The sequence below is a fragment of the Oryx dammah genome, unplaced genomic scaffold (assembly GCF_014754425.2).
Source record: "Oryx dammah isolate SB20612 unplaced genomic scaffold, SCBI_Odam_1.1 HiC_scaffold_14, whole genome shotgun sequence".
Classification (NCBI taxonomy): Eukaryota; Metazoa; Chordata; class Mammalia; order Artiodactyla; family Bovidae; genus Oryx; species Oryx dammah.
In genome coordinates, this window is record NW_024070198.1 from 12,008,830 (window position 1) to 12,036,780 (window position 27,951).

The following is a 27,951-nucleotide window of genomic DNA, read 5'->3' on the forward strand; positions in this document are numbered from 1 at the left end:
GCCGGGGCTCACGTGGCTCCAGCATGGCGGCGTTTGCCGACTTGGACCTGCGGGCGGGTTCCGACCTGAAGGCGCTGCGCGGGCTCGTGGAGAACGCTGCTCACCGTGAGTCTCCTGGGCTTCGCGGGCCGCCGTGCCTGCGCTGTCTCGCTGTCCCCAGGCTGTCGAGCCATGCTCTGGAGGGACCCGGCGGGCCTAGTTCTGGTGTCCTGGGGCCTCCGGCGTGTCCTTAGAAACTGATGCCCCTGCGGTGTTGCTCTGACCCGAGGCGCGGGAAACTCGAAAGCACTGGGGGGATGTTACCCAGTCCAGCTCCTTCTGTCTTGCGAATTGAGGAAACTGAGGCCCTGACATGGCGGGGGACCTGCATGGGCCCCACAGCTGATGGATAGAAGAAAACGGGGCTCCCAAGTGTACGCCTACACCAGTGCTTTTCACATCTCCCGTTCCTGCGTCTCTTGACGTTGTCCTGATGCTGTCAAATGCGGGAAACTGATGCAGAGAGGGGGAGTCCTGTGGGGGCCCTGAGAATGGGGAGGGGGACATGTGGTTCCGAGTGTTGGAATGTTATTTACATGGAGAGTAAGTGGGGGCGGAGGACTTACTAGGAGGGTGGGAGGAGAGCAGAATGGCTAGAATGTTACCCCTGTTTGAATCCAGGGGAAACAAAAGCCGTGAGAGGTTAAGACCTCATCTTAATTATTGAAGTCAATCACAACTGCTGTCTAAGTGGGCGTAGAAGGGTTTCAAAATAAAAGAGGTTTCTTCGGGGTCTGTTAAGTAATGGATGCTCCGTAAATATTTGAGAGGGGAAGAAAAGGACCTTGGACAAACTGATGAGGGGGGAGACCACTATTTTGGCCTTTATATGCGTTATCTTTTAATATTAATGTCCTGTCGTCACCGTTGGTGTTTAAATAGCTTAAAGATTGGAGTCATGATTTAAACATATTTTTGGAGTCCACATGTCCAGAGCAGTGCTGTGTTGAGGCTGATAAAGCCAGGCCCTGGCTTCAGAGAGTTCTCAGTCTCTTGGTGGGTAGCTCAAAGAAGAACGTGGACATTGGTGTGAATTAGTGGTCATCCTGTTTCACCTTAGCAAAAGAGTCTCTGAAGAAGTAGAAAGGGTAAAAAGCAAAAGAAAAAAACAACAGAAAAGTAAGAATGAAGTTGATAGTGAAAAAAGTATAAATTTGATGAGATGAAAATGAACATAGGGACACGAAAAAGAATAATGGTTGAAAGAAGATAGGCAAAGATAAAGGTCTTTGTTATCATGCTGATAATACATCACCAAAGTCAAACAAAGCCCTTTGTCTGTGCTAGGCACTGTTCTAAACCATCCAGCATGTGTTATCTCATTTAATTCTCATGACAGCTGTGAGATGAATCCTGATGTTATCACCATTTGGCAAATGAAGAACCTGAAACTTAAGGTTAAGTAACCTTCAAGTGGTAATGTTTAGGTTTGAGAACAGGCAAATCTGACTCCAGAATCTATACTCATAACCATTCTTCTGCCTTGTAGTCTTGACATGAATTGGTATGAGCTTATGTGTAAAAGAGGTTGTTGTATTTGACAAGAATGTTCAATTTTTCTTTTCAGTGGGCTATTCAGTTGTTGCCATCAATCATGTTGTTGAATTTAAGGAAAAGAAACAGGTAAAATAGGATTTCTGACATTAATAATAACCAGCATTTATAATTATTATGTATTGGTAATGTGGAAGCTACAGATGAGCACTCTTTGTGCATTATTTTATATGTTAATAGTTGAGCTGATACATATCTGTGTAAATGATAACTTTTTTGTGAAGTGCTGGGGTATGGTGTAAAGATTCTTAAAGTCTATCTGATGTTAAGTAACTTTTTAAAAAGTGCATTGTTGTTGTTTAAACTTTAATCACAATAGTTCATCTTTTTTATTTTACTGTCATGGACTCATTACTGATTGATTTCCCTTCCGAACATACTAGTAAATATGTGTATCTCTCCTTAGGCCAACAATTGTTCCTTACAGATTGTTTCATTCTAAAAAACTGTTGTTCATCCTTCCTTTCCATTGATGTTCTCAGCTCCTACTCGGCTTCAACTTTCTTTATTAAAAAACACACACATTGACATACATACAGCTTATTTAGTGTTTCTGCATGCTAGAAATTAGCTTTCTGAAAAATTATTCTTCATTTGTCGTAGGAAATTGAAAAACCGGTAGCTGTTTCTGAACTCTTTACAACTTTGCCAATTGTACAGGTAAGTGCTTTGTTTAAGAAACATAATACGTACTCATCCAGTTAGGCATTCCTAGTCATATGTATGGTTCTCTAACCTGCACTGCCGCTTCCTTTGTCTACCAGTCCTACCTTTCCATGAAGACTTAGTTTTTCCATGAAACATTATGTACGTCTCTTTTTCTCTAGCTATTCAGGTATACCTCAGAGATCCTGTGGGTCTGGTTCCAGACTACCACATTAAAGCAAGTCATGAATGTTTTGGTTTCCTGATTCATGTTAAGTTTATGCTTACCCTGTTCATTAAGTGTGCAGCAGCCTGGAGAATCCCAGGGATGGGGGAGCCTGGTGGGCTGCCGTCTATGGGATCGCACAGAGTCGGACAGGACTGAAGCGACTTAGGAGCAGCAGCAGCAGCATTATATCTAAAAAAAACACAATGTTTATCTGAATTTTAAAATATTTTACTGCTTAAAAATGCTCACCATTATCTGAGTCTTCAGTAAGTTATAATCTTTTTGCCAGTGGAGGGTCTTACATTGATGCTGAAGGCTGCTGACTGATCAGGGTGGTGGTTGCTAAAGGCTGGGGTGGCTGTGGCAATTTCTTAAAATAAGACGACGATGAATTTGCTGCATGAATTTGCTTCCTTTCAGTACAATTTCTCTGTAGCATGCAATGCTGTTTGATAGTATTTTACCCACAGTAAATCTTCTTTCAAAATTGGAGTGAGTCCTCTCATACCCTGCAATTGCTTTATTCACTAAAAGTTTGTGTAATATTCTCAATCCGTTGTTGTTATTTCAAGAGCTGATTAAGTTCAATGTCTTACATGTGTGTGGTTTTTGACACTGAAAACAATGATAATAGTATCATCAGAGATCAGGGAATTCCCTGGCAGGCTAATGATTAGGACTTAGGCAAAATCAGTAATCACAGATCCCCATAACAAATATGATAATAATGAAAAAATGTGAAATGTTGGGAGAATAACGAAAATGTGACACAGAGATGTGAGTGAGCAAATGCTGTTGGAAAATGACGCATTATAATAGACTCGCTCAGTACAAGGTTGTCACCAATCTTTAGTCTGTAAAAAAAAAAAAAAAAAGCAATATCAGTGAAGCACAGCAAAGCAAAACACAATAAAACAAAGTATACCTCTATTATAAATTCCTTGAGAGTTAAGGCTAGGGCTTTACTGATCTTCACTATTCCTTATTGTTAGTACCTTTTAGTGAGCACTTTCCGCTGGTAAGGAGGAAAATCAGTCATCTGTATTTTGTGCCTTTTTTATTACAGGGAAAATCAAAACCAATTAAAATTTTAACTAGACTAACAATTATCGTTTCGGATCCATCTCACTGTAATGTTTTGGTAAGTTACTTTTCTTGTCTCTTGGTCTTGTAAGTTGTATTGATTAATGTTCAACACTTGCTTTTCAACTCACCTCATTCTTACATCTTCCCCAGCCCCCAGTGTATGACACTTGACTGCTCTCCTTAGCTCAGAATTCACATGGTATAATAGAGTCTCTTCTATTCATGACACATGTATAAGGATTAAAGATTTAAAGAGTCTTCCAGCAACTGGTATTTATTGAATTTACACGACCCAGACATAGAGTACTGGTGATGTTGCTATGAATAATACAGATATAGTCCCTTGGAAAATGGGAAGAACATTTAAAAAGTGGGAGATAGAAAATAAGGAATATTCTGGGAGTGTGTAACAGGAGGCCAAGCTGAGGAAGCTGATGTTCAAACTGTGGCCAGTGAATGTTATTGGTGCCAGATAGGGAGAGGATATTCCCACAGACAGGATAAATTATGCAAGGTTCTGAATCCCCAAAAAACATGGTGCATGGTGGGAAATGAAATGCCAGTTGAGTTGAGCCTGATGAGCTGTCTAACCTAGGATGATGTTAGAAAGGTAGGTCTGGGTAAGCAATTAGAAGAAGCCTTTGAAGGTTTTAACTAAGGGAGTACAGTTATGAGATTTGCATTATAGAGACTAGATCAAAGGGGATAAAGGTAGGGGAGGGGAGGATTGACAGGATTTGATGTTGATTGGATCGAAGGTGGTGACTCCCTGCTTTGACCTGAGCAGCCAGATAGGTAGATGGTACCGTTTCCTGAGATGAAACATACAAAGAGAAATAGGTGTCAGATCGTCATGTTTGAGACACAGTAGGTTATCGTAAGAGTTCCAGTGAAAAGACAGTCACAGTCATGGCCAGCTCTTTGTCACCCCATGGACTGTAGCCCACCAGGTTCCTCTGTCCATGGAATTCTCCACGCAAGAATACTGGAGTGGATTGCTGTTTCCTTCTCCAGGGAATCTTTCCAACCCAGGGATCAAACCCAGGTCTCCTGCACTGCACGCAGACAGTTGACCAACTGAGCCAGCAGGGAAGCCACAGGAGTTCAAGTGGAGCTCGTCAGATGAGTAGTTGGAGAAAAGGACGTGGCCCTCGGAAGAGGGGCCCTGGTTCAAGATACTCACTTGGAAGTGGTCACCTTGTAGAGAGTATTGTACTCATGAGAATGGATGAGACTCCCCGGTCAAAGTATAATGTGGGAGGAGAAGGTCTGGGACAGCATCCTAAGGAACAGCTGTACTCGGTGGTGGAGGAGAGGGTGAGCCCGGATGGGAGACTGAGACGGGCCGTCTGAGGAGTCGGTGGACACTGAGGAACATGAGAAGGGTGAGCAACATCAGTGCCTGAGCACTCAGTCAAGCAGGGGAAGGGCTAAATCATGTCTTGGCCAGGCAGGTTCCCTAATGACATGGTGGTCGTTGGTTGCCTTACGAAAAGCCATTCCCATGGAAATGATTGGGCTATGAGAAAATATAGCCAGTGTCTGCTGCTAACTTTGCTTAAGAAACTTGACTCCATGGAGGAACAGAAGGCTTGGGAGGCTGGTGAGAACCTGCTGTCTAGATTTTGTTTGTTAAGTGGAGGCTTGGAAATAGCTGGTGCTGATGTGAAGAATCAGTGAGGGAGAGAGAAAGTGAGATCTCTGAGAACCTGAGCTGTTTCATCATTAGCTGGAATGGCCTCCTCTCTCATAGAAAAGGAGTGATCAGGGAAAGGCTGGACTCCTTTCTAACAATTAGCATTGCTAAAGAAATTGTGAAAAACCAAATTTGGGGTTTTTTTATAGCTGCAGGCTGCATTCTGGTTCTCTCAGCCTGGGGACACATAGAGTTGACTTTTTATGGTCACAGACTTTGATTTTTCTCTTGTTACCATGAACATCCTGGTGGCCCCTTTCAGTCCCTGTCCCAAGTGGGAGTGCCAAGCAGAGGAAGAGAGGACTGGATCCTGACTTTTCCTGAGACCTGGAACCTGCCCTATCTTGGCATGCATCTGCCCAGTGGGTTCACTTAGCTGCTCAAGCAGAGTACCTGCTGCATCTCTTCAACCATTCTGTTTCCTCCTTTAATTTTTATCATGCTTTTTCTTTTTACAGAATAAGGTAAAAAATTTTAAAGGTGCCAAAGGGAAAGAAGAAATAGCACATATTATCTCATCATTCAGTGATTGTATACTTGAATATGTATTTTTTCAGCCTTTTCACATGCATACCGATACAGTATCAGTTTGAGACTTTCTTTTATAAACAGTCTTTAACTGATAAATCTCTCTCCTTCTGTCGGAGGACTCTTGGTTATTTTCTTACACATCTAGCAGTTTAATTTGTATTTAACAGTATTCTCATTGTGAACCTAATCACATCATAGTCAGTCATGTATATTTCTCATCTCACCAAAAAATGATAAGCTCCACTGAAAGCAGATATATGCCTTAAGTGATTTTGTATCCCTAGTGCCCTATACATAGCAGGTGCTCAGTAAATTTCTGGCAAGCTCCTCCGCTAGCTTATAAGAGCAGGAGCTGTCTAATTTGATTTTTGTGTCTCAAACAAAATGTTTGATATACAGGTAAAGCATGACAATGTGGGAAGGAAGGAGAGATGATTGGTGAGATGGATGTTGATAACTAGGGTCTTAGGTGCTGAGAAGGTCTTTTCTGGCAACATACAAAGCAAAACAAAAATGTCAGTGGCGTAAGTATTACAAGATTGAAATATAAGTGCAGCCAGGACACTAGTCAGAATCCCATATGCGTTTGTTGTTGTTGTTACTGTACGGTAACATTCTTTTCATTTTACTAGAGAGCAACTTCTTCAAGAGTCCGGCTGTATGACATTGTTGCAGTTTTTCCAAAGACAGAAAAACTTTTTCATGTAAGTAACAGTAAAAGAAAATAGTACTCGTTATTTTACATAAGAAGTCTGATGTTGTACCTTTGTAGATGACCTGTTTCATCTCATCTGGAAACACTGAGGATTTTTCATTTATACGTGGAGTCCTGGAACTGCCCAAGAGTGTATTTGGGTGGCATATTTTGTTTTGTTCGTTCTGCTAGATATTTGATGGGCTGATATTAAGAGAGTCCATCAGGTTTTCCTCTTTTTGTTTGTTTTTATACTTATGGCTGTGCTGGGTCTTCTTTGCTGTGCAGACTTTTCTCTAATTGTGGGCGGGGGGCTGCTTTTCATTGTATTGCATGGGCTGCTCTTTTAGGTGGCTTCTCTTGTCGTGGAGCTCTAGGGCAAGAAAGCTTCAGTACTTGTGGCCCTCAGGTTTCGTTGCCCTGTAGCACGTGGGATCTTCCCATGTCAGGGATCAAACCTGTGTCTCCTGCGTTAGCAAGTGGATTCCTTACCACTTCCGTTTCTGTTCTTGCTAATTGCTGCTGCCTGTTACAGAAGAAAGGCACAAGATTCTACTGTGGCATAAAGATCCTTCTCTGCTTAGCTTCTCCTTTGTGTGCTCTGAGGTGTGGTCCATATGCTAGCATGATCATGGCCTTCTAGATAGCCTTCAGAATCAACTGTCTGCTGGTACTATTCCTTTTTGTTTAAGAGAACCTTTATGAATTTCTTTTGTCCTTTTCAAATGGCCATTTCTGTGACTTTTTAGGAGGCAAAGTTGTTTAATGTATATGCTCATTTTGTCAGCTTGAGACGGAACACACTGGGAGTTGTTAGTGATCACAGGAAGAAAGAAATCAACTGTAATAATAGTTTTTCAGGAATATGTTTTACTGTGTGAAGTGAGATATAGCTGCTTTTAGAAATTTTGAGATGTTGACTTTGTCTCAGTTCAAGAAAATAACCATCTACCAAAAGTGTATCCACCAAAGGGATATTATGCAGCTGGTCTTTGATGTTTTAATTTTACAGTATAATCGATTTTTAAGTAGTCTGTTCTAAAATTATAAGATTTCCCCTAAGTTTATTCCAGTAGATGGAGCTGTTGACTAAGGAGACTCATGTGTGATTAAATTTTTTTGAGGTATACTCACAATTTTCATTGTTTATATTAATGCAGGGAAACAGCACAAGTTAGCAATGAATTCCCCTTTTTTGGTGACTCCTTTCCTAAAATGCTCAGTTATAGTAATTCTCTAGAATTTCATTTCAGAAAAAAGGAAGTAGGATCGAATGGATCTTAGATATCAGAGACCCCTGTGAAACCTTTTAAAATCAGGCAGGCTCAGATCTCCACCATGGGAGATTCTGATTAGGTAGGGTTGAGCTTGGTATCTGTTTTTTTTTAAGTTCCACATGGGATTCTGATTCAGTGTGGAAACCCTTAAGAGAAACATGAATATGTCCAGATTTGTTAAGCAGCAACCCAGTTTTTTATTAAATATTTACAATTTGGTTAAAATGTAGACTAAAAGTTGGTAGTATACCTAATTTTTTTATTGTACTCTTATGTTTTGAATTGATTATGAAGAGCATACATTTCCATAGCCATTTACGTGATTAGAGAAAACAAGATCCCAGGGGGTAACTGGGATGGGTGCTTATTATTGTCCCCATTTTGTAGAAGAGAAAATTGAAACTCAGGCTAAATGATTTGCTCTAAACCTCAGGTAGCGTGTTATAGAACTAGGACTATGGTGTTACAATGCATTATAATTTGATACAGTGAATTTATCTTACTGTTTTCCTCAGATTATTCTCAAATTTTAGGTCAGAAGTATGAACACATAATTCATGATAGTGGGTGGAAGAGTCAGAAATATTCTGGAAGACGGATAAAAGCTATAAATAATTGGCAGAGCATTTATTTGGAATTGACTGTAGAAAAAAGTTTTTAAAATCAGAACATTTTTCCATATCTTACCCATTCTTTAAGATTCAGTTGAAGTTGGCACTCCTTGTTTTCTATAGAAAATCTATTTAAAAAGAGATTTTTCTTTCAATAGTAAAGCTTGAAATTGGGTCAAATGCAAGCAATTTGTTGCTTAACAGGTTATGTTTTATTAAGTGATTTTGTTTAGTAAGTTGATTATTTAGAATGTAGGCAAGTGTCTCTGTAGATAGGATATTCTAAAACTAAAGTCTCAGAAATAAATCATAAAAGTATTCCTAAACACATGTTAACAGTTAGTAGTATGAAATCTAACCACCTTAAATAGGGTTGTTTCCATGGGAATTAACATACTAGTTCCACTCAGAGTATCTGAAACATATCTCGTCGATAAACCCTTTTTCTCCATAGTTACCCCAGGAGATAAGGCAAAGATGAAAGGTTGTAAGCTGAGTCCATTGGCCAGGGCTTCTTGGAATGGGGGTGGCTATGGAATGTGGCAGAGAGAGTTACATAGAAGTTTCAGGAGCTTCTGAGTTAGTTATTCCCATTTAGGATTTTTTAAAAAATTTTATTGAAGTATAGTTGATTGTTGTGTTAATTTCTGCTGTGAAGCATAATTATTCAGTCACACATATTTGTTTTTCTTCATATTCTTTCCCATTGTTATTCTCATTTAGGACTGGACAGAATGTGGAGAATTCAGCCTGTTTAGTCAGTGGCCTCCAGTCTACTTTGAGTGTGTACTATATCAATTTGAAAAAATACTGGTCCTACATCCCCAATATGTGTGTGTTTATTTTCTTTTAAATTATTTGATGTGTATATTTATTTTCTTTTAAATTATTTGCATGCTCCATTATATCAGTGTGCTTTATGAAATAATATACACACACTGAACAAAATATTTTAGGAGAAGGAATTAAAAATAAGTGAAAATTGAAGTTCTCTTTTCTTCCTGCTTCCAAAATCCATCCCTTGCCCTTTGCAGAGCATCATTGTACTGACACCTGCGGCCACTGAAACGGCAGATCTTCCCAGGCTCCTTTGAAGGTGTGGTCTGGCTGCACTGGTGTCAGGTTTGGCAAGAAAATTTGTTAAAGCAGGTGATTAGATCCTGCTTACTGAACTGATTGCTGGATGTAGGGCCCGGCAATCTCCACTTGAAACAAATTCTTCAGGAGAGAGTTGTTTTTTTTAAACACGGGTTAGGTTGGGAGGATCCATTTATGGGCATCTCTTTGCACTGGCAAGCCTGGCTCTTCCTTGCATAAAACACCAAGATGTACCAATCTGACATCCATGAAGGATTTGGGGGAGACTGAACCTTCTCCCCCTTATTCTCTTTGTTCCATAAAATCTAAGATAAGTGTATGTGTGTATGTACCATTGGGGGAATACCTTCCCTAAATCCTCATAGGAGTCTTTGGCCAGAGGAAGATTAAGAACAGTTGATATGAATTCATATACAACCTGCCAAAACCACTATAATCAAATTCTTAATCACAAGTCTTTGGACATAATGTAATCATTTTTAATGATTTAGAAAGTATTTCATTATACTGTGAACATTAGCTCTTAGTTTATAGTTACCTAAGTGTATCAGTTGAACATTTGGATTAATAGCTAAATAACAAAAGAATTCGGTTTGAGACATTTTAAGTCTAAGGTGCCAAGTAGAGCTGTCCTTTGTAACTGAAACTTTATTATAATGCATATATTTAAACCAACATAAGGGATTTTTTTTTAATTAACCCTGGGGAAAAAAGAGCAATACATAATCAAGTAACCTAATTTAGCTTTACACTGGGGAAGAATGTTTTACAGGCTTTTAAGAAATGAATCAGCTTTTTTGAAATGAAAAATAATTTGTGCTTGTAATAATAAATTCAAAGAGTGCAAAGAGGTATACACTGAAAAGTACACCATCCTCCTACTTAAAACGCCTTGTCCCTTTTCTTTAGAGGCAACCACAGCCAGAAGTTCTTGGGTTTCTTTTCAGAAGTATTTTTACCCAGTCCTTCTTCATTCCCCTCTCCCTCTTTCCTGCCTTCCTTCCTGACACCTTGCTTTGTTCACCAGACAGTGTGTCTTGGCAGTGGTTCCATAATATCATTTGAGCGGCGCCTCACTGCATAGGAGTCAGCGTGTTTTATTGTGTAAAGCGACCCTGTTTGTTTAAGTAAAATTGAGGAATGTTTACTTGTGTCTAACCTTTTGTGATTGGTACTGCAGCAGATGGTCTTTCACTAATAATCCTGAAGCATTTGTAGGGTATAAAGCTATAGAATACACTTCTGGTCTCTATAGGATACCTTCCTGTAGGTGAAATGTGCTGATGTGTGCATGTAAAATCTTGATACCTATTGCTAAAATGCTTTTCAAGACTGGTTTTGAAAACCCTGTGAGTCCCTGTTTGTTTGTTCTTGTGTCACCTATATATTACTAAACTTGATGATCTTTGCCAATCTGATAGTGTAAAAATGGCAAGCTGAATTTGTGTTAGTTTTACCTGCTATTCAGAGCTTTTCTCATCCATTCTTAGCAAATTTTCAATGACTTTTATGAGTTAGACATCTGTAGCAGTTGGGATGGGACAGGTCCTTTATGAGCCGAGTGTCTGCCAGAGCAGCGTTACTTCCCAGGCTTACTAAGTTACTGTGACTATCTTAAAGCCAGGCAGCCTCCGATCACTCCCTGCTTCCTGGAACCCTGGAGTGGGGGTAGCAATGAGTGGAGCAGGGATTCTGAAGAAAAAGTATAAGATGTGACGTATCCTGTGATTGCCGAAGGTCGAGCCTACCCTACAGGGCATTGTCACCCCCTCTCGACCCATTTCTCTTGATCGTTGCCACTGATGTTAGATTGCCAGCACAGCCACCCTGGCAGCTTGAATTTGTTCATCAAGCCTGACTGTACCGGCATTGATAGTGAGGCTTATTTTTGGTCACAGTAGGGAAGAGCCAATTCTTTTTGCCTCTGTAACTCAAATAATGGCAAAATGAGAGCCGAATGTGCAGCTTCTGGCCTGCACTTTTAAGCTAGTAACCACTCCTCAGCTTTATTGTCCTTCCCTGTTCTTCCTTTTATCCTCATTTCCTTATACATTTATTTTGTCTTGCATGTGTTTTTTTATAAGCAGTTTCAGATCTCTTTTGGAAGTAAATGCAGAGTGTCAACAGTAATAGCCAAAATGAGAAGAAAGGAAAGAGAAATTAACAGTTGAAAAAAAATGCATTCAGGATCATTTGATTTGCAACAGTTCTCCTTTGACCATTTGTGGAGATGCTTTGTTTCTATTAGCATTCGAACAAAATGCTGTTGGTAGTGCCATGTAAGTGTTTCTTTGACCACTCAGTAGATTGATCGGACCCATAGGCCTTGGGACAGTTGCTGGCACAAAAATAAATAATTTCTGGAGAAAGTGGACTATGCATACATTCCTTTTAGCTTTGTTTTTTTTTTTTTTTTTGATATCAGAACAGTTTCCTTTTTCTGGAACAGTCTGAAGTTACCTTCCAGAAATTGAGCCTCTCTTAGCAACCTCTCCTTGTGTAGCTGACCACGGATTAGAGGGTCTCTGGACCATGTCTGTTGAGATGTTCTGTAGACATACCACCCTACCTCAGCTGGATTACAGCTAAACCATTCAAACCAAATGTGAATGGCTAACCATTGGTTTTGCAGAAGGATGGATGCACTTGAACAGAGAACCCTACAATGTCTATTGAGTGAGCCGTATCTATTTACATTTCTTTATATCATGTTTGACCCTGCTGCTGCTGCTGCTAAGTCGCTTCAGTCGTGTCCGACTCTGTGTGACCCCATAGACAGCAGCCCGCTGGGCTCCTCCATCCCTGGGATTCTCCAGGCAAGAACACTGGAGTGGGTTGCCATTTCCTTCTCCAGTGCATGAAAGTGAAGTCGCTCAGTTGTGTCCAACCCTTAGCAACCCCATGGACTGCAGCCCACCAGACTCCTCCGTCCATGGGACTTTCCAGGCAAGAGCACTGGAGCGGGGTGCCGGTGCCCTTCTCCAGTGTTTGGCCCTGCCGCATTCTCAACATGTGCCAGATTTGCTTTTGGTTTTACGTGTGTCTTCTTCTTGACAGGTCGCTTGTACACATTTAGATGTGGATTTAGTCTGCATAACTGTAACAGAGAAGCTACCATTTTACTTCAAGAGACCCCCTATCAATGTGGTAAGTGTCACACTTTGTTCTCTCTGTGAATCTCTAGGTGGGCGCTAACATGCTGGGAAAGGGGCAGAGGAAACTGCTGTTTTTAGAGGGGAAAAATCAAAGGCTAGTAATAAATAGACAACTTAAAGGATTTTATTGTGCAAGCTGACTAAAGGCAGAAAGAAAGCTTAATATAAAAAGTATAACTAGTAAATTACCAAAGTGTGTTTGAAAGGCCTTAGAAACTCAACTGTATGAAGGAAATTTCCTAAGCGGATAGCTAATAATAATGGACACTTAACAGTCTTCATGTTGCCTATTAAGGAGACAGAGAAGCCAAGAAAGGAGGAGGGAAAAAATAGGGTTCTCATGGCAGCAGCAGGCTGGAAAGGGGAGTGGGAGTGGCAGGGACAGGAGAGGGCGGGGAGTGGAAAGCACAGCAGGCACGGTCTGTGCCCAGGTAAAATCTGCACTGCGCTGGGCTGGCTCACACAGAAACCCAGCGTTACTTTTGTAATAACCAAAGAAGGTGACCCCGCCTTGTCCTCCTTCCTCTGCTGTAGAACCTTTCTCATTACCTTTCTACATAATTTCTCATTTTCTTCTACTCGTTATCTACCATCTGTCACACCTTTTTATAAGTCTTATTCTATCATGACAGTGAGATTGCTTCTCATCGGGAGCTATAAGGTTGGCACAGCTGTCAACTGTTTGCATTGGCGACCGGATCCTGGGAGGAGTCAGGATGCTATTTTAGAACAGAGTCTTCTGAAGCTGTTTCCCATTCTCAAAAAGTGCTGTTGAAGGAGAAAAAAAGGTTTAACAGTCTAGATTACATACCCAACCCTGTCAGAATTGGAAAATTAAAAATTTATGGATTTTTTTTCAGGGTAGGTAACTCCCCTATTCATTTGTCTCTGGAGAATCTTTTGTTTCCCTCTCTGCTGCTAAGGAGTTGGCTTGATGCTGAGAATAGGCAGAGACTGTAAAGAGGAGAAAATTGATCTGTATGATATGGAAAAATTGAATCTGGTGTAGAAAAAGTTTAAGATGGCTTATATTCTACCCCTGAATGTATGCTACTATAAAGCATTCAGGAGTAATATTTTGAAAAGTATTCAAAATTTTAAAGTTATATATTTAAAGAGAAAACTATTAAACAGCTCTTTGCTGATTAATAATGAGAATACTACTGAACATATATATAACAACATGCTCAAATCATTGTTTCCCCACGTTCTTGCCAGTACTTATAAATAAATGAGTAAATACTTTTAAAAAAAGACCCTAAATCCTCACATTTTAGAATTGGAGATCTGTGTTGTTTTAACAGCTCACTTGTCAAACATGGTCAAAGGAGAAGCTGTACAGCTCTTCAGACCCAGGGTTGGGACAGACCAGATTGATTTCCATTACATGAGACCTCCAATGTGCCCCAGCTACCATGTTGAAAGCTCAAACTAACAGAGTACCTGAGGTGAGGACAGTCTTACTGGCCTCACATGTTGTTCCTCCCCTGCGGGAGCAGGCTTTGTCTCCAGAAGTTTGCCAAGGCTTTTTACCAGCTTCAGTTTGCCCTTCCAGTTTACATGTAAATGGCACCCCCCATAAGTTGCTCTTAAACTTTCAACTTCTTTACTTTTCTCTTCACCCTGATGAACAAGGAAGGCCATTTTTTAGATGACTTTGCCTGAGTAAACCCACATACAATACTGTGTTCTTGGTTGGGAGGAGACAGTGACATGTGATGCTAAGGCCAAGTCCATGGAATGGACAGCAGTTCACGGCACTTTATTCTTCTCATCCCACAACAATGCTATGCTACCCAGTGGCAGTTTTGGGGATGTCTTTCTGTTGGTTTGTTATGAACATGCCCTACTGTTCAACCCAGATTGTAAGCTTCTAGGAAGCACCAACCGTGTCATGGTCTTTTCTTAGTTACCCCAATACCTTCTCTTTAATGAGTCCTCCCTAAAATTTTCAGCTGAATGAGTATACATCTAATTTCATATTGTCAAGGTGCAACTTAGGGAACACAGTCAAATCCTGCAAGCCATTAATCCTTAGCTGGTTGTCAGGGCTCGGCAGGCAGCCTCCACAGTGAGAGGAGTGGGGCACTGGGGCGTGAGGAGGAGACGCATCAGGACAGCCCACCTTCCAGTTCCATCTGTAAGTTCGGGAAGGTACTATTTTTTGATGGATATTTTTGGCCACATTCCCACATTTTTTAATGTAAGAATTCTGAAAAGTAAAAATTTGACAAGTGAGACGGATATGCAGTATTTAACACAGTGTCTGCTTTTTTTAAAATCCGGTGTGAACATTTTACATATGTTGTTTAATAAAAACTAGATGATGGAGTGGAGGGAAGGCTGTGCAGCCTTATTTTTAGTCTTTGTCTAGTGTATAAGTAGGCTGCGGTGTGAATTGGTCAGGAAGCAGAAGAGTCCCTGTTAATTTCATTCACCTCTTTCATTTAAGAGAAACTGGAATTAAAAGTTAAATTAACTAAAATTAAAAGCTAGAAGCATATTGATACAATAAAAGTTATCGAGTTTGTTGTACAGGGTAAATAGAGTAGTTGTATAGATGTGTGTATATTATTTATACCTGATAGTTATACCTATTATGGGTTTGGAACTGTATCCTTAAAGTATGGAAATATATTCCCCATGAAAATACAGAAGATGTAGTGAATGTGGGGAACTAGTCTTAAGTCCTGGTCCTTGCATGCTCTTTTGGCCCTTAGAATGAATTTGTCTTTGACCATGATTAGTTGTTGGCTTGGTTTATAAGGATCACAGTATTGGGTACAGATCTTAGTTTGAATGGAATAGTGAGGAAAAAAAAAGGAGCAGTAAGATACTTAATTCATTAGTCTTGACCTCTTGGCCATAAGGCATGTGAGAATTATCAGCTCAGAAAGCTGGGATTTTAGGTCAAAGGGTACAGATTTTCACTTAGAAAAAGAACTAATTCCTAGGCTCTAGTACACAGAATGGGCGGCCGTAGGTAATAGTCCAGTATTGCAACTTAAAAGTAGTTGAGAGAAGATCCTAAGCAGTCTCACCACAGGGGAAAAAAAAAAAAGTTAACTGCATCAGGTGATGGTTGTGTTAATTATCTTGATGTTGGTAATCATTCTACACTGTAGAGCAATGGTCCCCAGCCTTTTTGGCACCAAGAACTCTTTTCTTGGAAGACAATTTTTCCATGGACTCAGGGCTTGGGGGAAGAGATAGATGTTTTCACTTTCGCCCGCCGCTCATCTCCTGCTGTGTGACCGGGTTCCTAACAGGCCATGTACTGCTGCTGGTCCATGGCCTGGGGACCCCTGATGTAGAGTATATGTATATCAAATGATCACATTATATACTTTAAATATATGCATTATATTTTTCGATCATCCCTCAATACAGCTTTAAAAGAAGAAGTAAAAGAAGGTTGCAAATATGAAGCAGGGCCCAGGAGCTAAGACATACCAAAGCATTCCTTATATGTAATTTTTAGCAGCTTTCATCCTTCTTGGTATCTTCACCACATGCTTAGGGCACCATAATTTCAGTTATGTTAATTCCCTCTAGAATCTCCTACAAACCTCCTCTGAAGTCTAAGTAACTTATAATAGAATCATTTTATCTTGTTATAGTTGGGTTTCAAGAAAGTTGAATTCAGCTCCTTTTCTTGGATAACCAAATGACCTCTAATAGCATTTTAAGGTTTAAACTCTCTCACACTTGCTCTCAGCCCACAGCTTTAAGGTGGGGTAGATGTGAATTCTCTCCATTATGCAGGTGATGTAATTGAGACTCAGGTAGCTTGCATCTCACAACAGGTACACATCTCTCTCAAAGGTTAACTTGGGATTTGTACTCAAGCTTTGATTCTAAATCTGCTGTCATTTTCCTCTTGGGAAATGTTATTTAAAATTACAGCAGAGCTCTTTGTTAAGCACAGAGTAATTTCATATTTTAAAACATCTTTATGAATTCAGGTTTTGAGAAGAATTTTCTTTAAGCAACACCTATCTTCACCTTCATTTTGATTTTTTTTTTTTAAACAGTGTTTTGCTATTCAACAACAACCAAAAGTTTTTGAGCTGTTTTCAATGATTGTATGTTTTATGCTCTCTTTGTGAAGTTTTTCCTTCAGCATTTTCTCTAACCCTAATCCATTTATCTTCTTGGTCCAATTAGTCCCCACTGGAAGAAATCCAATAAGTAGTACCTGAAGCAACGAGGTTGTTCCAGGAATCTTTCCATATATCCTTGAGTTGGGTGTGACTGCTCTATAAACTTTATTCTTCATCACACATACTGTGAACCTAAACGTGTTAAGTACTTTATGGATCTAGTGCTTGGAGCAGTGCCAGCAAACTTGGCAGTATCAAAAAATGTCTGTGTGGCAAAAAGCAACACCACCCATCAGAGACAGAGTGGGAAGACTAATGACACACTGTGGAGATAGCTTCACTTACGTCATAGACAAATGCTAGTCTCTTTAACATATAAAGAGCTCCGAGAAGTTGATAGGGCTTCCCCGGTGGCTCAGACGGTAAAGAATCCGCCTGCAATGCAGGAGACCTGGGTTTGATCCCTGGGTTGGAAAGATCCCCTGGAGAAGGGCATGGCAACCCACTCCAGTATTCTTGCCTGGAGAAATCCCCATGAACAGAGCCTGGCGGACAACAGTCCATGGGGTTGCAAAGAGTCAGACATGACTGAGCGACTAAGCATGCGTGCTGAAGTTGATAAGCTTAAAACAGAGATGTTCAATCCAAAAAAATGGATTAAGAACATGAAAAGGACATTTCACAGGAAAGGAAATACAAATAGGCTGTTAACACATGAAAAGATGCTTAAATTCATCATGCTAAGAGAAATTCACATCAAAAATCACCTATCTGTTTGGCACAAACCCAGAAGTTTGATGATACACGGTTGTAAGGCTGTGGGAAAGCAAGAGTTCTTATACTTTGATTTTAACTTGTAAATGGAGCAGTCCATATGAGGGAGGGGATAATTTGGCAACAGCTATCAAAATTATACATGCTTTACCCTCTGACCTAGTGTATTAGTTGCTTGAGGTTATCATAACAAAGTACCACAAATGGGGTGGCTTAAACTAACAGAAATGCATCAACTCACAGTTCTGGAGACTGGAAGTCTGAGATCAAGACATTATGGGGTTATGCTCCCTCTGAGACCAGTAGGGGGATCTTGCTTTGTCTTTTCCTAGTTTTTGTGATTTGCTGGCAATCTTTGGTGGTTGCTGGCCTGCAGCTGCATACTCTGATTTCTGCCTCTGTCTTTATAGCATGTCTCTATGTCTTCACGTGGGCATCATCTTGAAGGACACTAGTCATACTGGAATAGGAGTCTGCCCTAGTCCAGTAAGACTTCATTTTAATTTACATCTGTAGTGACCCTGTTTCCAAATAAGGTTGCATCCTAAATACTGAGTATTAGGACCTCAACATAACCTTCATAAGAGACACAATTCAACCTGTAATACTCAGCAATCCCACCTTAGCATTTATTCTACAGATATATTGGAACAACACAAAACTATCAGAGGCTTGGTTAAGCATGCCATACCTCTGCAGTGGAGGACTGCAGCTCTAAAGCAGTGCTGAAGTGAGGAACTGACATGGAAAACCCTTCAAGTTAGAACCACAGTGTAGTAGGCTATCTTTGGGGTGAAAAAGAGGAAAACAGATGGTGTTCATATTTGCTTATATTTGTATAAAGAAACTCTGAGAAAAGACGTAAGAAATTAATAAGTGTGATTATGGGAGATGGGGGTGGGGCAGACAGGAGCAGAGATACAATTAAGACTTTTTGTTGCTTTCTTGTGTTACTTGATATGTGAATCATCTGAACAAATTACCTATCTCAAAGCATGATACACCGAGTATCCTCCTTTGCAATTCAGTAAAGAACTAATTTTTACGAAATAAACAGGGAATCTGTATATTGTCCCAGTAATCAACCCCCTATTTTCTTTCTCTCTTCTTTCTCTTAAGCTTTGCTTTAGTTTTTGGAATTTTACCACCACTATCTCTTTTCACACGTCACACACCTGCTCTTGGTTTGTAGCATCGTTATGACTTATTTCTCATTAGTAAAGAAATATCTGCTTATTTCAGAACCTTTGGTCAGAGATGCAAACAAAAGCTAATCAAGCAGGCACTGGCATTCTTTATGAAAAGGCTATTATGAACAATCAGTTGATGAGCTTAAGGCAATTTACATTAAAATGGTCTTGGAAGCAGGAACACAGGTAATGAGTCTATATTTCATCTATCTAAAATTTTTAAATAAAGTGTTATGAAAGAAGTGTTCACAGCCTTCAGTAGCACATTATCTTCAGTTTCTGAGTTTTCTTTCCATTTTAAAAGTGAATTTGATTAATGTACTAAGATCAGAATCAGAACTATTTTCTTAAAAAAATAATTAAGTGGATAATTGTGTCCATTTACCCTCTCCACGCCCAAAAAAGTTTTTATTTTGCTCTGGTCCCAAGGGGGTGGGAGACGGGGGAAGTAGCAAAAATACTTCGGGGCCTGGTCACCTAGTTCTGTGTGTCACCTGCATCTTTTATTTCTCCTCTTCTCCATCTTACTGACCTGTGTTTTAGTTCAGCAGCTAGAGGGATGAGGAAGTACATGTAAGTAAGCCTCTTTGGCTAATTAGTAGTTTTGGTTAGAGAAATAGCCAGGGGGGTAGCTGAGAATATGGTTGAAAGACATGATTTGGTTTATCTGTGAATTTCAATTTGCCAAGTTAACCCTGGTTTCTTTCATGATGGATAATCCATAGTGAACAGCATTATCATATGACCTTTTTCCCATAAGCTACTGTTTATTCCCTCAGAATATTAATGTATTAAATGCTTTTTATATAAAAGAACAGCTCTGTGTTACTGAGAAGTATCATGATACCAACTTCCAAATGTCCAAGCTAGACAGGGCGAATGGGGTATATCTTTGTGCCACAAAGAATAGCATAACAGAAATCATTCCCAGATATAATCAACACAAGACAAAGAATTGGGGGCAGGAAGAAGCTGTCTGAAAAAGAGAGAGGGGGAGGTTGCAGTGTGGAAAACAGTGTGTAAATGTAATTAAACTAGGATCAGATATATAGGGAAGCTAAAATAAAATCTGGGCACCTCAAAGGCAGCAAGAAAAGGAAAGGGAAGATTAGGGGATGGAAGAAAAGAAGTCTGTATTCAGAAGACAGATTTTTTGCATTACTTTTTGCACTCAGGAGTAGACCTCCAGCCGTCCTCGCTGGACAGGTCCCAACCCATCTGCCTCCTGGTCTTTGCCTGCCTTACTTACTTTGTTCCTTCAAAAGCCCACTGCAGCCATTGCGGCTCCAATCATCACCTCCATGAGAAAGTCCTTAGATGCTCTGTGTGGCTACTAAGATGATTCTGTCTCTGTTCTAAAGACCTGCATTGCTGGCCCTTCCCATCCTCTTCTAGCCTCCACTCCCACCACAGGGCTCTCCTCATTCTCTCCTCCCCAGCCTTTGACCTTCTCCACACGCCCCACCACTCCCTCCAACCCTAGAGCCTCTTCATATACCCCGCCCCCTCCACCCTGCCTTGTGCAAGTGCTTCACTCTTCTGCTGTTTCACTGATTAAGTCCTTCCTCACCTACACCTAGACTTCTCCTTGACATTTCTTAGCACAGTGGAAGTTTTTAATTTTTGTGTAATTATTTGATGGTCTCCCCCATTAAACTGGAAGTTTTTAGAAGAGAAGAACCATGTAAGCTTTTGCTCACCATTCCCTTGCACACCTGGCTTGAAACCCCTCTCTTGTAAATGGGTGAAGATGCAAATCACCCTTCAGGGAAGCAGAATAGTGTAGTGGTGGATTGTCCTGTTGCCACCTCTTCCAGGCTGAACTGTCAGTTGATGAGCTTAAGGCAGTTCGCATTAAAATCGTCTTGGAAGCAGGAGCTCAGGTAATCAGTCTGTATTTCATCTATCTAAAATTTTAAATAAGGCATTACCTGTGGATACCTGTGCATTCCACCCTATTAAGAACACCTTAAACAAGGAAGTTTCTTTTTCTCATGTAGAAGGCCAAGCTTGCAAGCTTGGCGATATTGTCAGGGATGCAGGCTGCTTTCACTGTTTTTGCTGGGCATTCATGAGCCCCACTTAAGATACTGACTCTGTTAATAAAGAAGATGGGGAGATCAGAGCGGGACAGTAGCTGTCTCTGCCATATTGCTTTCTAGGCATTGGGGGTGCTGAATAAATGCATAAGACTCTCTCAGCACGGTGCCTGGCACATAGCACTTCGTGGCTGTCTGTGTGTCTTCCTTCAGCATATGCGTACTAAATCACTTACCCTGGATGCCTTCTACTCCTGCTCTTAGGATGTTTTTGAGTTCTTCATTTTTTGTTTCTTCATTCTTGGATCAAATTACGTGGTTTACTACATTTGCAAACAGTCTACCCTGCATGTAGGGGACACATCTCCGATTTCCTTTTGAGAGTTCATGGGGTAGTAGCCCTTCTGCCACACCGCTGGGACGTTGCTCTCCTCGGCCTCTTGATGGCTCCTGTTTATATACAGTCAGCTTCCCCACAGCTCACATAAACTCTGTTGATCAAGTAGAGCCAGAGATCTTTTTTTCTCCCATGGATGGATGCCTTTTTTCAAAGCTGTACCTGGACATGCAGGAGTTAGGCAAGGAGGGACGGGGTGAGGAAGGAGGTGAGAGGGAAGTTAAGTGAAAATAAAGTAAGGCAGTGTGTGTTAGCCTTGACAGTTTTCTTTTCTTTTTTTCCTATGAAGGCAATTGACCGAGGACTGGGCTTTGAACTTCTCTATAGCCCTGCTATCAAAGACTCCACGATGAGAAGGTACACAATTTCCAACGCCCTCAATTTGATGCAGGTCTGCAAAGGAAAGGTATGGTTCCATAATTTTAGGATGTTTTTCAAATCTGATGTTTATTATTAATATACTGGGGTTATCCAGCTGATCCTTAGAGCAAAAAGTTCTCAAGGCCCAAGAACAAATTCTCCCATTTCAACAGGCTCTGCAGGTTTTAAGAGAAAGAAAAGTACCCTAGGGAAAAATAACACGAAGTGGGAAAGATGTGTTGAAAGTCTTTATCTTTCAGTAAAGAATTGGCCATTTACCTACTGTGAAAGAATAGTCTGGAGAGCAATTATTTGTCATCATTGAGTTGAATTAAGGTTACATGCCCTTTTCAGCTAGTTTTTTAAACTGATTCATCTTTCCTAAGATCTGTTACAGGGAAGGCCTGTTCTGTTTCTTATTTTAGGCTGCTTTTAGTTTGACATGAGGTCTTTCATCCATCACCTTAATTATGTACCTTATCTTAAGAAGAAGTTGGTGTTTATGTTAAAATTTGATTGCTGGTTATTTGTATTGTAAGACTCTTTTCAGTTTTTTCCCACATTTATCTAAGATTAATGTTGATTACTTTCTGTTTTGTAGAATGTAATTATATCTAGTGCTGCAGAAAGGGTAAGTCTGGCATTAAGTACTTTGTTTTCACTTTTCAAGTTTTAAAACTAAAAGATTTCTAGGGTAGAAATTAAAATAGTAACGTAATAAAAGGTTGTGTTTTCATTTTTAACTTCATTTGCTCATTGTAATTGCTGAAGAGCAATTTTATCCCTATTTATCCCCATTCTTTTGGGGCTTCAAATTTTGTTTATATAAATAGTCTTTCCTTTATATTGTTGTAAAATGCTTTTCAAAGATCTTTTATATTTTCAAAAATGTAAGAAATCCATCAAAATTATAACAACTTAAATTTATGCAGTTGACTTCCTTATTTTTAGACACTTAAGCATCCTATTTACTGCAGATGAAGTCACTGAGATGTTATGAATAACTTCTCTCATATCTATTTTTTGTTCATTTTATTTTAGCCTTTAGAAATAAGAGGCCCATACGATGTGGCAAACTTGTATCCTTTTCTGAATAAGAAGTCATTGCAATTTTCTTTTAGGGAATTTGGTATATTAAACTTTAACAAGAGTTTTAAAACTATAAGTTTATCAACTAAGAGCTTCAAAAACAAATTACATCAGGCTTAAAGTGCTTTATCCTTTTGTTTTCTGGATGAAGGATAAAGTAGAAAAGAAGGGGAAGAGTAAAAGTTTAGAGTTAAATGAGTCTTTTCTCAAATGCTTTTTCCATTTGGGCTAAGAACTGTAGAATTAGTGTCTCTCTTGGTGCCGGGGCAGCTGGCATTGTTGGTTATGTTTCTGTTGTTCTGGCGTCCTCGGCTGACTCTCGGCTGGAAGCTTTAACGACCCCCAGAGGGTTGCTGTTTGGGCTGTCTGAAAGCGATGCCAAGGCCGCAGTGTCCACCAGCTGCCGAGCGGTGCTTCTGCATGGAGGTGAGCACGTTTTTCCAACAGAATCACTGGGGTCGTGCTAAGAGCCAGTCACTTCTGTCCAACAGTTGAGCCATATCAACTTTTATTATCCTACCCCTCAAAGTTCCTTTAAAGTCATCTTTTCTGAACCCACTAGCCATGTGCATCAATGCTTTTCTTGCCCTTCACTTCAGGCTTTATGTTCTGTAGTTTGTGGAATGAATATACTTTGCCTTGAGTGTTGAATGCGTTCTTCAAGCTCTATATATGTATCCCTGCCTACGTTTTGATAGGCCTCTAGTTGCCCTTTCTTCTCCAGAGGGGTAAGCTTTCCCTGCTGAAAATCACTGATTGAGAGAAGTGAAAATTGAAAAATACATGTTAAGCCATTGATGAGGAACACAAAAGCATCAAATACATTTTTAAAGATCCAGCTAGCAAACTCAGATCACACCTTTGCACATTTATTACATCTTGTGGTTCTTTTCTCATTTTTTGTTTCCATGTTCAAGTATGCATAGACTCCATGTTTTTTTACTCACATTTCATTTACATATATCTACCTCCTTACCTTAATTCCACTACTTGAAGGCACTGAATTTTTTATTCATCAGATGATAAAAATTGAACTAGAAGTGTTTGATATGCCAGGACTTTGGAGAATGAAAAAGAGGCTTTTTAAAAGAAAAAAAAAATTTGTACTTTTGATCTGCTGCTTTTATCTTCATTCTCTTTGTAATTTTTAGTACTAGTGGTAATAGGAAGCAGTTTACTTGATTCCATCTACATGAGTGTTAAGCTTCAGAATTGGTTGCTACATAAAGACTAGGTTATTTAACAAAAGAATAGTTAAGTTATTGAGGGCTTGTATATTATGTCTGGATTTTAATGATCTGATTTCTGCTTGGGAGAACTGGTTGCTGTATTGACTTACCATGAATTAGATGATTTTGCTTTTGTTTTCAACAGTTTTGGTTTGAGATTCTTTTATTACATACATAACCTAATCCCACCATATAAGCTCTGGGAATGACCAAATTAGAACTTTTATCAAGATTTTCTGAAATTAGGAAATGGTTCAAACTGGTGGTTCTGCCATTATTTTTGTCTAAAGTGAATGTAAGGTACCATCAAGATTTTGGGTAACAATTAGTGGTCTAAAACAGACTAAGACAAAGAAGGGAAACTAATTTTAAAAATTTAATAGGGAAAATATGAAGATCTACTCTTGCCTTCAAGAACCTCAGCTATTCAACATAAGTTATATCTAAAGCTAGGCTTTTATGGAAGCTAAACTAAAAGAAGTCTTGTGGACTTTAATAGCATTCCCATTCATTCTAGTTGTGCCCCAGACAGTCCTAGTTTATGCTCATTTTCCCTGTAGAATTAATAGCACATCTACAGGATAAATTGTAATTACCATGGTTTTAGTTGACATTGCGGTCAATGAGACAGTAGCGTGGTGGGATACTAGGATTATTAATAGCCTAAGGTTCAGTTCAGTTCAGTCGCTCAGTTGTGTCCAACTCTTTGTGACCCCATGGACAGCAGCATGCCAGGCTTCCCTGTCCATCACCAACTCCCAGAGTTTACTCAAACTCATGTCATTGAGTCAGTGATGCCATCCAACCATCTCATCCTCTGTCATCCCCTTCTCCTCCTGCCTTCAATCTTTCCTGGCATCAGGGTCTTTTCCAGAGTCAGTTCTTTGCATCAGGTGGTCAGAGTATTAGAGCTTCAGCTTCAGCATCAGTCCTTCCAATGAGTATTGAGGACTAATTTCCTTGAGGATTGACTGGTTTGATCTCCTTGCTGTCCAAAGGACTCTCAAGAGTCCTCTCCAACACCACAGTTCCAAAGCATCAATTCTCCGGGACTCAGCACTCTTTATGATCCAACTCTCACATCCATACATGACTACTGAAAAACCATAGCTTTGACTAGACAGATCTTTGTTGGCAAAGTAATGTCTCTGCTTTTTAATATGCTGTCTAGGTTTGTCATAGCTTTTCTTCCAAGCATCTTTTTAATTTCATGACTGCAGTCACCATCTGCAGTGATTTTGGAGCCCAAGAAAATAAAATCTCTGACTGTTTCCATTATTTCCTGATGAAAGTAAAAGAAGAGAGTGAAAAAGCTGGCTTAAACTCAACATTCAAAAAAATGAAGATCATGGCATCCGGTCCCATCACTTCATGGCAAATAGATGGGGAAGCAGTGGAGACAGTGAGAGCCTAAGCTTACATGAAAAGAATTCCTCGACTCTGAGGCGAGAGGGTTCAGAGCCTCACTGTTATCCTCTGTACTCGTAAGACCCAGCTGGCACCTGCATCATCCTGAGTCCCCACTTAAGGACACCACGGCACAGTAGCACTACCAAAAGATGGTTAATTCTTGGAGGGTGTGAAAACCCTATCATGAGAGCAATTGTTGAAAACTGCAGGAGCAGACACCTAGGAAACAGGAGAGCTGAGACACACAGTAGTAGCTGGCCGTCCACACTGGAAGGCGTGCTATAAGGAATCAAAGTTAGATGAGTCCTGTGGGGTTCTAGCAACCAGTGAATGGCAATTTTAAGGTCAAGACAGAGAAAAGAGGTTCAGGGTCTACTTTAGTAACTATATAAAAATCATGTTTTTCAGTGGTTTATAATCTTGTTGGCTTAGATTAAGAAGTAAATGTTCATGTGATTAAAGGAATATTTCTGACATGGAACTAAAATAATTATGAAACTAATCCTTTTTGTTTTGTTACAAACATTTTTGTTAATTGCTTTTCACAGTTTAACTTTTATATTTTTTATTTGTTCTGCTGATTTTTAGACTTTTAACTCATAATCATAATGATAAAATAGACATCTGTAAGTGTAACATTTTTCTTGGTGAAATGCAGATTTTGGTCAATTTCTGTTTGTTTTGAGGTCCTCTGATTATGTTGGCATGGTAATGACCTTGAGAGAAGTTTTGTCCCTGTTTTTATAAATTAAAATGCTTTTAAATAACTAACAGAAATTTAGTAGACTTGGTAAATTAATCTTGATAAATTAGAAGGTAATATTTAACTTTTTAGAAATGACTTGACTTCTAGTACGTGAAATAAGTCTTAATTAAATATCTCTCTTGTCACCAGAGGGTCTCGCTTCCTCCCTCATCTTCCCCGTTACCTAAGGACTAAGTTTGAATCTCTCCATGGCACTGTGACCTTTCACAAACTGCCCCTCCAGCCTTGTTCCTCGCTGGCTTTTTCACACTCCTCCTTTACTCCAGTCATCTTGTCTCCTAAGTATTATTTTCTTATCTCTCTCTCCAAATCTTTGCAAAGGAAAACTTTCCTTTTTCTTTTCCTTCTTTTGTGATAGTGTTACTTTTATGATACCTTCCTGATGCATCCAGGCAGGGTTACTTCTTGTGGGATCTCCATTCCTATTATACTATTATATTTGCCCCTGATATGCTTTCAGTATGGGTAGATAGAACACTGTTTAGGCATCTCAGAATCCTCTGTAGATGACACAGTGCCTGGCCCTTTAGCAGAAGTTAGCTAGACTGAAGTTGAGCTCTGCTGCCAGCCTGACCTAAACATCTAATAATTTCCATTCTTCTTTGTCCATTGTCACCAACATAATAGAGGTCAGTAACCATGTGTATTATTCTTTATTCACTCAACAAGTATTTCTTAAACATTTGTTAAATAGCCAGGCATTGCTGTATGTTGGCCATACAATATGGTTGATTCTTCAGACAGACACTCATGATCTAGTAAGGGACACAGATAGTGAATGGTCTGGCCAGAAAATGAAGTGAGCACACACACCGCCGTGGATCAGGACGGCTGGCTGTTGTACCTGCTATCCTCACTCATCCGTCTCTACCACGCTTTACGCGTGTGCTGCCCCAACCTCTGAAACTTGGTTTCTGGCTACATGAGATGCCATTAGAGATGACTTGCCCTGTAATTTTACCCTTGAGGGTAGTCCCTTTGGAATGAACTAGATGTTAATAATATACTGATATTTGTATAAGCTAGGAGCAGGTAAAGGTGATAGCAATAAATGGCATCAGCACTCAGCAGTTCATATAGGTTTATCATTCACTCATGCTGTAAGTCACAGTAACATGGGGATGCTTGTTACACCACCTCTTTAAATCATATCTTAACTTTAAGTACCTCGGTTTCCTTGTTTGATTTATAGAAACTAGAAAAACTGCTTTTGGAATTATTTCCACGGTGAAGAAACCTCGGACATCAGAAGCAGATGATGATTCTCTTCCAGCCTGCAAAAAACCCAAGTGTGAGAGCTGAAAAGAACCCTCCACCTCAGTCAACACTCTGCCCTTTCAGAGTCCATCAGCCACTCTGAACAGAAACGGAACCCCCATATGATTCACTGTTTTCACTTGGAGCCAGATGTCACTAGGCTATAAAAACAATCTTATATTCAAGCCATTAAAATAACAAAACCTAGTAAAACTTAAAAAAAAAAAAAAAAGGCTGTCCCCTTAATGAATTTAGATATATTTTAGGAGAAAAAGACTAGTTTGTTTATCCTTTGCATTAAGTGATAATTGGCAGGTATACTTGAGTAAGATCTTTCAATATAAGAGACTCTTTAAAAATGTTTTTTGTTCATTTTGAAGTTCATGCTTTTCAGCTTCACTTGGTATATATGGCTTATTATTTTTTAGTTTTACTGCTCAAAAAGTGATTATTTTGAGGACTATTAAAACTTTTGCTAAGGGATTGACTTTTTAGTTGATCTTTTGTGTTAAGCCTCTCTTTCATTATGTTCATGAAGTCCAAGTCCTTTCTAAGAGCAATTGCTATAAAATTTGTGGAGGAAAGGGAAGGTGCTCATAAAATCACACGTGGCCTCTTCCTTTGCTGCTTCTTACCTCCCTGATGTCCTTAAAATAGGATTCCTCTGAGTTGGAAGCCCCTGAAAACCTAATACTGATTTTTATAAAACTATAGGGAAAAAT

At 39.7% G+C, this 27,951-nt stretch overlaps 1 protein-coding gene across 2 annotated transcripts; it reads left to right on the top strand.

The window, feature by feature from the left end:
* Positions 1 to 27,937, top strand: RPP30 (ribonuclease P/MRP subunit p30). Of its 2 annotated transcripts, none has more exons than XR_005723532.1 (11): positions 1 to 105; positions 1,607 to 1,662; positions 2,197 to 2,253; positions 3,534 to 3,608; positions 6,413 to 6,484; positions 12,518 to 12,607; positions 21,408 to 21,524; positions 22,080 to 22,109; positions 22,520 to 22,557; positions 22,898 to 22,993; positions 27,165 to 27,937. XR_005723532.1 is itself a non-coding variant. In XM_040254733.1 (11 exons), exons 1-11 carry the CDS (start codon positions 24 to 26, stop codon positions 27,272 to 27,274), a joined length of 807 nt encoding a protein of 268 aa, XP_040110667.1. In that variant the 5' UTR covers positions 1 to 23; the 3' UTR covers positions 27,275 to 27,937. The 2 variants fall into 2 exon arrangements, 1 of the variants encoding a protein (XP_040110667.1); XM_040254733.1 differs by having other exon boundaries at positions 22,914 to 22,993.
* Positions 27,938 to 27,951: the final 14 nt, after the last annotated feature.

What these genes read in the sequence shown, in the direction of transcription:
- RPP30 (XM_040254733.1), top strand. Translation starts at nt 24, where the DNA reads ATGGCGGCGTTTGCCGACTTGGACCTGCGGGCGGGTTCCGACCTGAAG. An exon ending in CAACTTTGCCAATTGTACAG is followed by an intron (nt 2,254 to 3,533) that starts GTAAGTGCTTTG and finishes TTTTTATTACAG; the next exon opens with GGAAAATCAAAACCAATTAA. An exon ending in TATCTAGTGCTGCAGAAAGG is followed by an intron (nt 22,110 to 22,519) that starts GTAAGTCTGGCA and finishes ATTTTATTTTAG; the next exon opens with CCTTTAGAAATAAGAGGCCC.